A 13,604-nucleotide genomic window follows, 5' to 3' on the forward strand; every position below is an offset into this window, starting at 1 on the left:
CTACATTAGGCGTACCCTCGTACGTGGGGGCGTACGTCATGCATGATGCCTTCCTCTGCTGCCAGACTTTGGATGGGACAAGGGTAGAGGGGTGTAGGGGAGATGTGGCCGACCCGAGGCCCCGTATGGCGTACGTTGGGCGTACCCTCGTACGCCGGTGCGTACCCCCCTCGGTTTGTGCCTCAATCTTCTAAAATGTGTAACTTTCGCATACGAGCTCCGTTTTGACGTTCTTTATATCCACGCGTAGGTGAGAATATAATCTACAACTTTCATTTAGACTTTCTTGGCAAATTTTTATTTTATTTTTTTATTATATATTTTTAATAGGCCGGGACAGGAAAAGACCGTTAAAAATTCATAACTTCTTCATCCGATGTCCGTTTTCGTCTATCTTTTTACCTTTGTACTACTATTGTCAAGATCTTCAACTCTTGTTTAGGTTGTGTCGGGTAACTATCGCTCGATCTCTATTTCGAGTTTTTAACTGTCTACCACTACTCCGAAACTTAGAAAAATCCTAACTTCCTCATACGAAGTCAGATTTGCACGTTCTTTTTATGTACGTTGACGGTTTAATGATATCTACAACATTTGTTTAGATACTTAAGGCTAAAAAGTATTTTATTGAAATTTCGCATTTTTACGCTTAATAGTGTTTTATCGGTTTTCCTGTGGATTTTCGCTTGGTCATAACTTCTTTGTTAAAACTCGGATTTTTGTGTTTTTTATATTTCTGAAAACCTAGTTACAATATCTATTACTTTAAGTATCCTAATTGAGAATTTTGAACATTTCATTTCTGATGCTATTTTTATTTTTTTATTACTTCAAAAAAGATTACAATACTTGACTTATGTCATTACATTGACTTGAAATATCGGGTTGCCACATCATCCCCCCATTAGAGAAAATTTCGTCCCGAAATTTATTCTATGATAAGTATTTATGGGCTAGAGAAAAGATGCAGGTATTTTTGTTTCATCTGATCTTCTCGCTCCCAGGTGTATTCAAGTCCTCGCTTTGCATTCCAGCAGACCTTCACAATGGGTATGCGACTTTGTTTTGTTCTTTTAATTTCCCTATCCATGATTTCTACTGGCTCTTCTACGAAGTGGATATTCTTTTTGATTTCGATTTTGTCTAGAGGGACGATGAGGGTCTCATCGGACAAGCACTTCTTCAAGATTGACACATAAAAGGTAGGATGTATGTTATTGAGTTCCTGCGGTAGTCGAAGCTTGTATGCTACCGCGCTGATCCTGGAAAGGATCTCGAATGGTCCGATATACCTTAGATTTAGTTTCCCATGTTTTCCAAAACGTGTTAACCCTTTCCAGAGTGAGACCTTCAATAGAACCCGGTCTCCTACCTAAAATTCCAAGGGCTTCCGTCTTTTGTCTGCATAACTCTTTTGTCTGTCTCTTGAAGCTTTTAGTCAATCCCGGATTTGGAGAATCCTCTCGGTCGTTTCTCTGATGATTTCTGGGCCGGTGAGAGTGCTGTAAGGTACTTGTCCTTTAGCTACTTGTGTGTCACCCACTTCGGCCCAACACAGAGGTGATCTGCACTTGCGATCGTAGAGGGCTTCGAATGGAGCAACCTTGATGCGAGTGTGATAGCTATTGTTGTATGAGAACTCGACTAGTAGTAAATGGGTATCCCAGGCCTTACCAAAATCGATCACACAAGCTCTTAGCATATCTTCCAAAGTCCTCTCACTCTGACTGTCGGTCTGTGGATGGTAAGCGGTACTCATGTCTAGTCTCGTCCCTAGAGATTTTTGTAGCGACTGCCAGAACCGTGAGGTGAATCTACTATCTCTGTCGGAGATAATGGATATTGGTACACCATGCAGTCGCACAGTCTCTTTGATGTATGTTCGAGCTAGTTTTTCCATCTTGTCAGTTTCCTTTATTGGTAGGAAGTGCACGCATTTGGTTAATCTATCTACGATCCCCCATATTGTGTCAAGTCCACCCAATGTTTTGGGTAACTTGGTTATGAAATCCATGGTTATCCGCTCCCACTTCCACTCGGGTATTTCAGGTTGTTATAACAATCCCGAGGGCTTTTGGTACTCTACCTTGACTTTGGCGCAAGTCAGACACTTGCCTACATAGGAAGCAATCTCGACTTTCATGTTCGGCCACCAATACAATTTCTTAAGGTCTAGATACATCTTGTCTGAACCGGGATGCATGGAGTATCGAGTCTTATAAACCTCATTCATGACAACGTCTCTGAATCCACCAAACTTCGGTGTCCAGATCCGATTCATGAAGTAACGAACTCCGTCACCCTTGACTTCAAGATTCTTATCCATTCCTCTTAAGGATTCGCCGGCCATGTTTTTTGTTTTCAAGGCTTTCTTTTGAGCTTCCTTGATTTGTGTGGATAGGTGTGAATGGATGATCATGGTTAAGGACTTCACTCGGTGGCCCGAGTATTCCTTTCGATTAAGAGCATCAGCTACTACATTAGCTTTTCCTGAATGATAAAGAATCTCGCATTCGTAATCTCTTAGTAGTTCAACCCATCGTCCCTGTCTCATGTTGAGTTCTTTTTGGTTGAGAATGTGCTGAAGGCTCTTATGATCGGTGAAGATTGTGCATTTCGTGTCGTAGAGATAATGCCTCCAGATTTTTAGGGCGAAAACGACTGCTCCTAGTTCTAGGTTGTGGGTAGTGTAGTTGACTTCGTGTGTCTTGAATTGCCTTGAGGCATATGCGATGACCTTTCTTCATTGCATTAGAACACATCCCAAACCTTGGTTTGATGCGTCGCAATAGACCACAAATATTCTGTTCCTTTTGGCAGGGATAACATAGGTTCGCTGCTTAGGGCTTGTTTCACTTTTTGGAACGTAGCATCTTGCTTTTCTCCCCAATTGTAGGTTACACCCTTCTGAGTCATGGCGGTAAGCGATTTGGCAATCTTTGAGAAGTTTTGTATGAATCTTCGGTAATATCCAGCAAGGCCCAAGAATTGTCGGATTTCCGTTGGAGTTCTTGGAGCTGACCAGTTCTCGATTGCCTTGATTTTGGAAGGTTCCATGTGTATCCCTTCTTTACTGACCACGTGATCTAGGAAATCTACTTTCCGAATCCAAAATTCGCACTTTGAGAATTTTGCATATAGTTTCTCTTTCCTTAGTGCTTCAAGATCTATCGGAGGTGTTGACTATGTTCTTCTTTTCTCTTTGAATAGATGAGTATATCATCTATGAACACAATCACAAATTTGTCTAGGAAAGAACGACATACTCTGTTCATTAAGTCCATGAACACTACCGGTGCATTTGTCAATCCAAAAGGCATTACTACAAACTCGTAGTGAACATAACGAGTTCAGAAGGCCGTCTTGGGGATATCTCCTTCCAGGACTCGCAGTTGATGATACCCGGATCTCAAATCGATCTTTCAGAAATAGCTTGCTCCTTGGAGTTGATCGAACATATCGTCTATGTGCGGTAGAAGATATCGGTTCTTGATTGTGAGTTTGTTCAGTTCTCGATAGTTGATGCACATGCGAAAGGATCCATCGTTCTTCTTTACGAATAGGACTGGTGCTCTCCAAGGTGAGAAGCTCGGCCTGATGAATCCTTTACTGAGTAGCTCATTTAGTTGGCTGGATAATTCCTGCATCTCTGTCGGGGCTAGACGGTACGATGATTTTGCTACAGGGGTAGCTCTGGGAATCAAGTCGATTCTGAACTCGACTTGATGTTCTGGTGGAACTCCTGGAAGATCTTCAGGGAAGATGTTGGGGAAATTGCAGACTTCTGGAATGTCTTAGATGTCTTTCGTTTCTTTTTCTTTATCTACCACATGGGCTAGGAAAGCATGGTATTCCTTGCGCATGTATTTTTGGGCTTTGATGCAAGAGATGATTTGTAAGTTTGTACCGGGTTTATCACCACAAATGATAAGAGTTTTGCCATTTGGTAGATTAAGGCGAACGGCCCTTTCGTGACAAAGTATATCGGCACGGTGAAGGCTTAATCAATCCATACTGATGATGACATCAAAGCTTCTTATAGTGATCAGCATTAGATCGATTTGGAACGAGTGACATATTGTTTGTGCTTTCTGTTTTACCATTTGCGATTTCTACTATAAATATCTTATTAAGTGATTGGGGGTTTTGCTTACGTAAATCTTTGAATTCATGGCTCACGAAACTCCTCTCCACACCACAATCAAAAAGTATGCATGCATAAGCGTTATTGAGGAGAAATGTACCTGTAACCACCGTGCGATCAACTATTGCTTCGTTCTGCCCTATTGCCAGCACTCTTCCTACCCCGCCAGCATTCCTTGAGTTAGGGCAGTCTCTCTTGTAGTGCCCAGCTTCGCCACACCTATAACATGCCTGGCCCACCCCGACTCCAGGAACTTAGGTGTTTGGTTGTGCTGGTGCCTTATAGAAATGGGCAGTGTGCCCTTTCCTGTTGCAGTTATTACAGTGCATTACCCTACAAATTATGTTGTGATGGTAATTGCATTTGTTGCACTTTGGTAGGTTTCCAACATATTGCTTTGCTGGTGCATGGGTGACGGGAACAACAGTGGGAGTAGTAGCGACATGAACTTTCACTAGCTGTTGTTTCTTGGAAGGTTCTTGCGAAGGTTGACCCTTCCTCTTGTTCCAAAACTTCTTGTTGTTGTTGTTGTTGTTGTTGCTCTCTATGGGTTGCTTTGGAATTGCAATCATGAATCCTTGACTAATGCCATGGTCAACGAGGGACTGTGCTAGCTGTTTGGCACTATCGAAAGTAACTGGCTTGGATGCTAGCACACTTCCTTGAATATGGGGTGACAGTCGCCAGATATATCTCTCGATCTTCTTGCTCTCTAGAGCAACCATTCCCGATCAAAGTATTGCTAAATCAGCGAACCTATTGGTATAGGTTGTGATGTCCGAGCCTATCATTGTAAGGCCCCAAAGCTCTTACTCGAGCTTCTACACTTCGCCTCTCGAGAAGTACTCTTGCATGAGCATTTGTTTCAGGTTTTCCCATCCCATGGAGTTAGCCACTATTAGAGTTAATGACTTGACGTGGCCATTCCACCACGTTAGGGCTCGTTCGGAGAAAGTACATGCAACAAATTTTACTTTTCTTCCCTCTAGCCATGAGCAGATCTCGAATACTGCTTCTGTTTTCTCTATTGATTGGGATAGATCCATAACTCCTCCAGTCCCATTAAAGGATATGGGTTTGCTGTTGGTGAAGTCCTTGTAAGTGCATTCCTTGGAACGAACCTGGTATTGACCATTGGTAGAAATATTGATTCCACCTCCTGACCCATTGTTACTCATCTGTGCCATTGCTGTTGTGACAACAGCTGTTACGGCTGCCTGGAAAACAATATTGTCCATTGATGGGGGTGGTGGTGTTGGTGTTCCTGTAGTATTGAAACGTCGGGGGATTCCTTCTTAGTGGCATTATTCTGCCATTTGTTAAAAGACGAATTCTTGATAAATCTTCAGAAATGATTATGGAAAGTCTTAGTATTATCACTAGTACAAAAATGACCTATGGTCACACTTTTGCCAAAACCGCCCAACCACACTTTTGACTAAAACTGTGTCTAAAGGTTATTGCTAAAATTCTTCCATTGTTTTAGTGACATTTTAAGTTGTATTTCATGACCATTAGTAATATAGTTGAAACATTTAGACACTTTTAAACATAACAAATGTGACAATTATTAGCCACACAGGAAAAATGAGGCCAAATGTCACCATCCGCCACATGTTTGTTAGATATATGGAAAAACTTTGTGATGGTTTTTATAAGAGACAATAGATTATTATATGGTCACATGAAGCAAATGTGTACGTGGCTGTATCATGGAGCATGTGACATCCCCAAAATCTCGGCCAGAAAAGACCGATTTTCATTTATGCTTTTAAATATTTTCAGAGTAAATCCTTTTGATTTGAAAGAGTTGCGGAATTTGTTCCCAAAAACAAAACATGATGAAACAATGTTTACCAAAGCATTTCATAAAAGAAATGTATTTTCATTATAATCAAAACTCGGGGTGTCATGTTCCGATACAGACCAATAAGCATAAATGAATACATTACAAGTCATTTCACAAATATAAACATATGCAGACTTGCAAACAAAACAACTTGATGGTTCATCCATCTCATGCCCTTCCGCCACTTCCTGTAATACAATTTAAAACTGAGAGGGTCAGGCTTGGGAGCCTGGTGAGCATATAGGGTTTTCAACCCACAATAAATATCATATTTAATTTTCACCAACCAATAATAACCCAATTACCCATTCCCGTTATTCTCACTTTAATGTCCCTAATACAACTAATCATAAGGGACCTAGTCTAAGAATATTTCATCGGGGCGACAACACATGCTTCGGGGGTACCTCAATAATATAAGTCAAATAAGGCAACCATGAGGGGGATGGAGTGCAGCGAATGAACACCCAAGTTCATTAACACCTACAGGTGGCGAACCTGCTAATGTTTCCACAAGACTGTCTAGAATAGCCAATGGTCGTCATCTAAACTCCGCTAGACGACTCAATCAAACAACAACGAGGCCTCTCATCTGTTTATTACACACCAACTATCTACCCATGTTCTACCCAACATATTGGTAGATAAAAATATACATTTGTATACATAGTTTAAAACCTGTATAGCGTGCTTTGATCAACACATATATCACATAACAGATGAGGCACACACACACATAGCACATATCTCATAGAGAATAAATCATATCTATGAGATAGAAGAGAGTGAATACACATTCACACATATAAACAACAATATACTATACACATAGCACGTATTTTATAGAAAATACTTAATATTTATGTGTTAGAAGAAGGTAACTACACACTCACACTTATAAACAACAATATACTTAATACACTCGAACCAAACTTGTATTATTATCGTGTTTATGAAAGTTAGTATACACTCACTTGATCAGAAGATGATCGGACAACACTACGACTTGCAAAAGTAGTAATCCTCAGCAGATCTGAAAGATCTTCACAAAAATCGAACTTCTCGCGGGCAGAGCTTCGGCTCGGGAACCGCACTTCTCGGGATCTTCGGGATCTCGGGACTTGCCTCGGGGCTCGATTATGATACCGGGGCTTCGGGATATTTCTGGCACGCAAAACGATGCAAAACGGGAGAGAGAAGAGAGGAAATTGGCAAAAGACTTGGCTGCCTTCGGTTCCTATTTATAGGAGGCTGGAGCCTCGGAGTACGCGGGGCGTACTGCAGTACGCATCGCGTACTGCTTCCGAAATCGTCACTGCATGCGTCATCCGAAATGTCGACACTCTTCGAAGTACGCGGGGCGTACGTTGGATCGGACCGGTGACTCGTCTTCGGATAATGCCGGATTAAAAGATTAATTTTAATTACAAAATATTTAATAAACTTCGGAAATTCATAACTTTTGCATACGAACTCCGTTTTCGACGTTCTTTATATCCACGCGAAGGTGAGACTACGCTCTACAACTTTCGTTTAGACTCCGTCGGCTAATTTCGACTTTATTTTTATTATTTATTTTTAATAGGCCGCGACAGACAAACTTCGTTATAAATTCATAACTTCTTCGTTTGACGTCCGTTCTCGCCTAACTTTTTATCGCTTCGATACCAACAATGAGATCTTCGATTCTCATTTAGATTGCTTCGGCTAAAAACCCCTCGATCTCAAATCGAGTAAAACAGGCTGCATACTGCTAAGCCGAAACTTCGATAAATCATAACTTCCTCATACGAAGTCAGATTTGGGCGTTCTATATATATTCGGAAACCTCGTTTCAACTACTACAACATAAATCAAAGTTATTAAGTTTATTTTACACTTAAATTTTGACGCTTATTTTTATTCTTAATTAATCAAACCACATAATTAAGCAATTAAGCACAAAACACATAATACTCAAATAATACAATCTTATTACTTCAAAATGGGTTACAAAGGTTAACCTAGACTATAACATTGCTAAAAGTGGCAAGCCCGGAAACACAGGCGTTACAGAGCAGATATTGACATTTGAATGCAACATAACTAAAAGGCAATATATGGTCACATTAATTATTTGTGTGTCCATACGATAGCATTTATTACACACTGATTAAGAGCAACCAAACAAGTAACTATAAGTATTTTATGGTCATGTTTAGTGTATTATGTATGTCTAAAAATAAACATTTGTCATGATAAAAGAAAAATATGTTTAACTATAAGTATGTTATAGTCACAGTGAAACATGTTATGTGTGGCTAAAAGGTAAATCATGTTCGTGAAAAAAGAAAATACTTGTAACTATAAGTAATTTATTGTTACTTTTTACAATTTGGTGTATGTATAAAAGTAAAATATAGTCATCATTAAAGTAAAAAAATTGATTGTAAGTATTTAATTGTCACTGATTAAATTATTAGGTGTGTAAAAAAATTGTTAAATATAAAACATATGACTATGAGTATTTTATTGCCAATTTTTAGAACACATAGTCATGATTTAATCTCTTATGCTTGTTTAATAGTTAACAATAGTCATGATCCAAGAAAAAAAATATATGAATGTTAGTATTTTGTGGATATTTATTCATTTCATATGTGTGATTACAAGTAAAAAATATTAATAATCATAAAAAAAAAACATGTGACTTTTAGTATTCTACAACCATGTTTTAAAGAAAAAACAAGGACTATAAGTATTATATGGTTATGGTTTAATGAAAAAAGAACCTTGAACTAGAAGTGTTGTATGATTACAGTTTAATTTTTACGTGGGACTAAAAGTACACAATCGTCGTGAAAAAAGAACATATGACTATTAGTATTTCATGGTTACAGTTTAATTTTTATGTGTGTCGAAAATGAAGAACTTTCATGATAAAAGAAATTAAAACTTTTATGTGTAAGTATTATTATACCGCCATGTTCTACTCTATAGGGTGTCGAATAGTGAATATTTTGTTACGTAACACAAAAAGAAAACATGTGACCATAATTATTTTTTTGCCACTGATACTCAATGTTTAATAGTGGAACTCTAAAAATCTTTTGCAAAAATAATCAAAGTAAATATAGTGATGGTTTAACTGATCATTGATGAAATAAAATATTATAAATTCAGAGGATTTGAATCGAAACTAAATTATATTATATTAAAATGCCAACAGAGAACTTGGAATAGTATAATTACAAGGAGAGAAAAAAAAGTACACTCTTATAATTAGAGTTCTCGATCATTAATCCACCATTTTGTTAAAAACAAATAGTTTAACAATAAGGGTATTATTGTCAATTTTGGGTTAAAACACAAATGAGACAAATGAGTCTTAATTCTAATTAATAGACATCAAGCAATTGACAATTTTTTCAGGGAGACCTAGTAGCAACTTCCAACAAGCATGCACTAATTCGAGAAAATTTTAAAGAAAACTTTATTTCTCTTTCAGACAACTAACTTTGGGGTATCGACCAGCAGACAACAAAATGTAAAATTAATAACACCAGGATCAAGGATTCTCATGTGCCTGATACAAACAAATGAAATCATTAGACTTAGAAAAATGCAGCAAAAATATTACTTATAAACATGTAAATCATGGGATGTTCACGGTTGAAATAAAATAAATGCAAGAATTAGAATGTGAATGAGATATTTATACCTTATGTATGACTATACCCAGACAGTCAGTCCGAAAATAATCATTCCATGATTCTTTACGCAAGTCAAGTGGATCTACACGTGGCAATAAAACGTACAGTACTAAATTCCTCATCGACATCGTCATACACATCTCTATAATTTTTGGGAGGTGTCATAAAGACAATTGACATTTTTTTATTCAATTGGTCTGTAACATAGAATACTTGTCGTGGTTGTGAGGCCAATATGAATGGGTCATATTTGTGGCCTAACCTACCATGTTCAACCAAGGTGTACCCAATCAAATCCTTCTTGACTCCGTTTTTATTGTCAACCCAGTCACACATGAAAAGAGGAAGTTTTTTAAAATGATAATCTATTACCGATATCTCTTTTAAAACCCCATAATAAGAGTTTTGGTCATAGGTTACAACTTCATTAAAAATATGCGTGTCAGTTGCCATTACACTAACCCCGCTGTTCTGATGAACTTTACCTTCACGACATTTTGTACGAAATGTATATCCATTGATGTCATGCGCATCATATTTCAGTACATTGGTGTTTGGTCCATGTGAAATCCATCTAACGGTCTCTGATACACTTTCTTTTGAGACCAATAACTCTTTTTCAATCTAAATCATATTAGAAGGATAAGCTTCAACTCATATACAACAAAGAAAAAATAACTTCAATTTGAAAATAATGTACCTCTTCTCGTAACCATTGACCAAACATTTTACTGTGCTCCTTCTCTAGCCATGCATTTCGTTTAAAAGGGTGTTGGTTTCTCAGAAATGCCTTGTTTCGACTGTAAATACATTGATTATTATTATATTAGATACACGATATTATAAAATTTTAAAATAAATACATACATCTAAATAATACATACTTAATGTATGGTACAAATTCAGTTGTATTTTGCATTACATAGAAATGTGCTTTCATGAAGAGGTCTGGAGAAACTTGAACCGATCGACATGCTGATACTGGAGTGCCAACCCTAAGAGAAATACTATAGTCATCATTATGATTTCCAAAGTTGTTATGCTTCTCAAGTGGAATACCAACATTATTCATATTTTTTTGGAATTCACTTAAAAACTCAATTGTCTCTTCTGCAATATTCTCTTCTGCAATGCAACCTTCTGGTTTATTTTTATTCCGCACATGCCCCTTAATAACCTTCATACACCTTTTGAATGGATACATCCATCGAAAGCATACTAGACCACATAATTTTACTTCCCTAATTAGATGCATAGTTAAATGAACCATAACATCAAAAAATGATGGAGGAAAGTATTTCTCAAGCAGGCACAATGTGGCACATAATTCTTCTTGCAACTTATCAAGTCCTTAACTTTTATTTCTTTGCTACATATTGATTTGAAAATGAAACAAAATCTGGTAATAGAATCCCTTGTGGATTTCGGCATAATAGACCGTATTGTGATGGGCAAAAATTTTTGCATGAGCATGTGATAGTCTTGTGATTTAAGTCCAATAAGATTCCTATCCTTTAGACTCACCAAACTAGAAAAATTAGAACAATACCCTTGTGGAACCCTTAAATTGTATAATGTTTCACAAAACATGGTTTTTTCCTCTGTTGTTAATGTGTAACTTGCCGCCGGAAGTGTGGTTTTGTTGCCTTCAATATGAACTTGTAACCCTGGCTTTAACCCAAAATGTGCCAAATCCAATCGAGCCTGCAATCCATCTTTTGTTTTGCCAGGAATGTTGAGCATTGTTCCAACTAGACTCTCACCTACATTCTTTTCGACATGCATAAAATCCATACAATGATGGACAAGATTATGCTGCCAATACCTAAGACGTCGATACCATATATTATATTTCTTCCAATATGTGTTTTCTTTGTTGCTAACATCTGAATAACACACTTCTTTTGATGTTCTTTTTTTTCTTTTTATCTTCCCACCTCTTCCTGTCGAAGTTTTTTGGATGTCTGATTCCTTATTATTAGCTCCCTTTCCCCATTTATTTATAACATATTTGACATTGTTAAATATTTCTTCACCACTCAAAGGTTCTGGAGCAGTTGTGAACTCTTGTTCTCCATTGAACGCATGCCTTTGACTTCTGAAAGGATGCTTATATGGTAGATATCGTTTGTGACCAGCATAGCTCTGCTTCTTTGATATAGGAAGTCTAATACAATGTGTTTGTTCCCCACACACTACACAACCTTTGTATTCGCTGTAAGGACAACCACATAATGTACCAAGAGCAGGGTAATCATTTATCTTCCATAACACAATTGCACGTAGAGTAAACATCTCCTTTGAAGATGCATCATAAGTTTTGACTCCAACATCGAATAAGAGTTGCAAATCGTCGATCAAAGGTGCTAAAAAAACATCAATATCGTTTCCTGGTGTTCCTGAGATCAATAACGAGATCATGATAAACTTTCTTTTCATACACAACCATGGTGGAAGGTTGTAAATGACTGTTAAAATAGGCCATACACTATGATTCATATTTCCTCTATTCACGTCGACCCCGTCAGCCGAAATGCCTAGTTGTAGATTTCTTGGATCAATAGCAAATTCAGGATATCTTTTATCTATGGCAGCCCACGTGGGTGTATTTGCTGGGTGACATAAAACATCGTCATGTAGTCTATCGGTGGCATGCCATTTTAAATTTTGTGCTATTGTCTTTGATTGAAATAGTTGTTTCATTCTCGGGATAATGGGAAAATACCATAACACTTTTGTCGGGATATTTTCATATATATTTTTTTCTTTCTCATCGACCTTCCATCTTGATTTCCCACAAGCGGGACATACTTTCGCATCTTTGTACTCGTTCATGTAAAGAATGCAGTCATTGATACATGCATGTATCTTTGTATACCCTGAACCCATTGCTTTCATTGCTTTCTTAGCCTCATAGGTACTACTCAACATTTCGTTACCTCCAGGTAACATCTTCTTTATCAAAACTAATGTTTCAATAAAGCACTTATCTAAAACTCCATACTTACTCTTCAAGTTTAGGAGTTGTACAACTGCAAACAACTTTGTGAAGTTACGACACCCTTTGTATAGTGGTTTCTCAGCATCTTCAATTAGTTTTTGAAATTTGACATGGTCTCCTATGAAAGTTTCTTCTATGGCTTTAACCATGTCTACTGTATCTTCGGCATCCGTTGGAATTCCTATTGTGAAGCTCATGGATTCATCGACGTATGTTGTGTTCGTTGAGTAGTTGTCTTTAAACGAAACATTTCTTGGTTTGTCCTCTTCTTCTCCATGCTTAATCCATTTTGTATAGTTTTGATCAATTCCATATCTGAATAAGTGATGATCTACTTCTGACACATGAAGACTTATGTGTTTTACACAATTAATACACGGACATGGAATTTTTATTTTTATTTTGGAATCTAGTGGGTCCATATTCATCGAGATCTTCAAATTGCGGACTGCATAATCCAAAAATGCTGCAACTCCATCGATGTAAGGCTTTTTGTGTCTATCAGTTCCCATCCAAGACTTGTCCATCTTTTTGTAAGGAACTTTTGTAAAAGATATTCATCCCAACATGTAAAATTTGATACGACATTGAACATTCAGTATGGTATGAAAAGTAAAATCACTACAAATTGGACTACATTAAAATAGGAGCAATTTGTTGGATAATTCAAAAAATATGGGTCAATATTAGTCTAGTGTTCCTCCCTTGTTCGTTATTTTGTCCACTATGAAGTTTCCATTCTTCAAGTAAAATGACATCACAGAAACAAACTTAACATAAAAGATTACTATTACTGTTTTCAAGAAGTGCATCATCCTAGAAACCATTATGATAATTATTCAGCCACATAAATATTGTAAACGTATTTCTACAAAAAAAATTACTCAGAATAATAACTAAATTGAACTGTGGTGGACT

The 13,604-nt window shown here is 37.4% G+C and overlaps 1 protein-coding gene across 1 annotated transcript; it reads right to left on the minus strand.

Moving 5' to 3' along the window:
* Positions 1-9,757: 9,757 nt before the first annotated feature.
* Positions 9,758-13,213, minus strand: LOC145050260 (uncharacterized). The gene is made up of 4 exons (XM_078998539.1): positions 11,210-13,213; positions 10,570-10,862; positions 10,386-10,485; positions 9,758-10,309 (listed from the first exon to the last, which is right to left on the minus strand). Exons 1-4 carry the CDS (start codon positions 13,211-13,213, stop codon positions 9,758-9,760), a joined length of 2,949 nt encoding a protein of 982 aa, XP_078854665.1.
* Positions 13,214-13,604: the final 391 nt, after the last annotated feature.

The sequence above is a fragment of the Lactuca serriola genome, chromosome 5, assembly GCF_051521515.1.
Source record: "Lactuca serriola cultivar US96UC23 chromosome 5, Lser_US96UC23_V15, whole genome shotgun sequence".
In the NCBI taxonomy this organism is placed as follows: Eukaryota; Viridiplantae; Streptophyta; class Magnoliopsida; order Asterales; family Asteraceae; genus Lactuca; species Lactuca serriola.

Coding starts and splice junctions, on each gene's coding strand:
- LOC145050260 (XM_078998539.1), bottom strand. CDS start 13,213: ATGGACAAGTCTTGGATGGGAACTGATAGACACAAAAAGCCTTACATC. Junction 10,863..11,209: donor GTTCTAATTTTTCTAGTTTG/GTGAGTCTAAAG, acceptor AGGTGTATGAAG/GTTATTAAGGGGCATGTGCG. Junction 10,310..10,385: donor GTCAATGGTTACGAGAAGAG/GTACATTATTTT, acceptor AATATGATTTAG/ATTGAAAAAGAGTTATTGGT.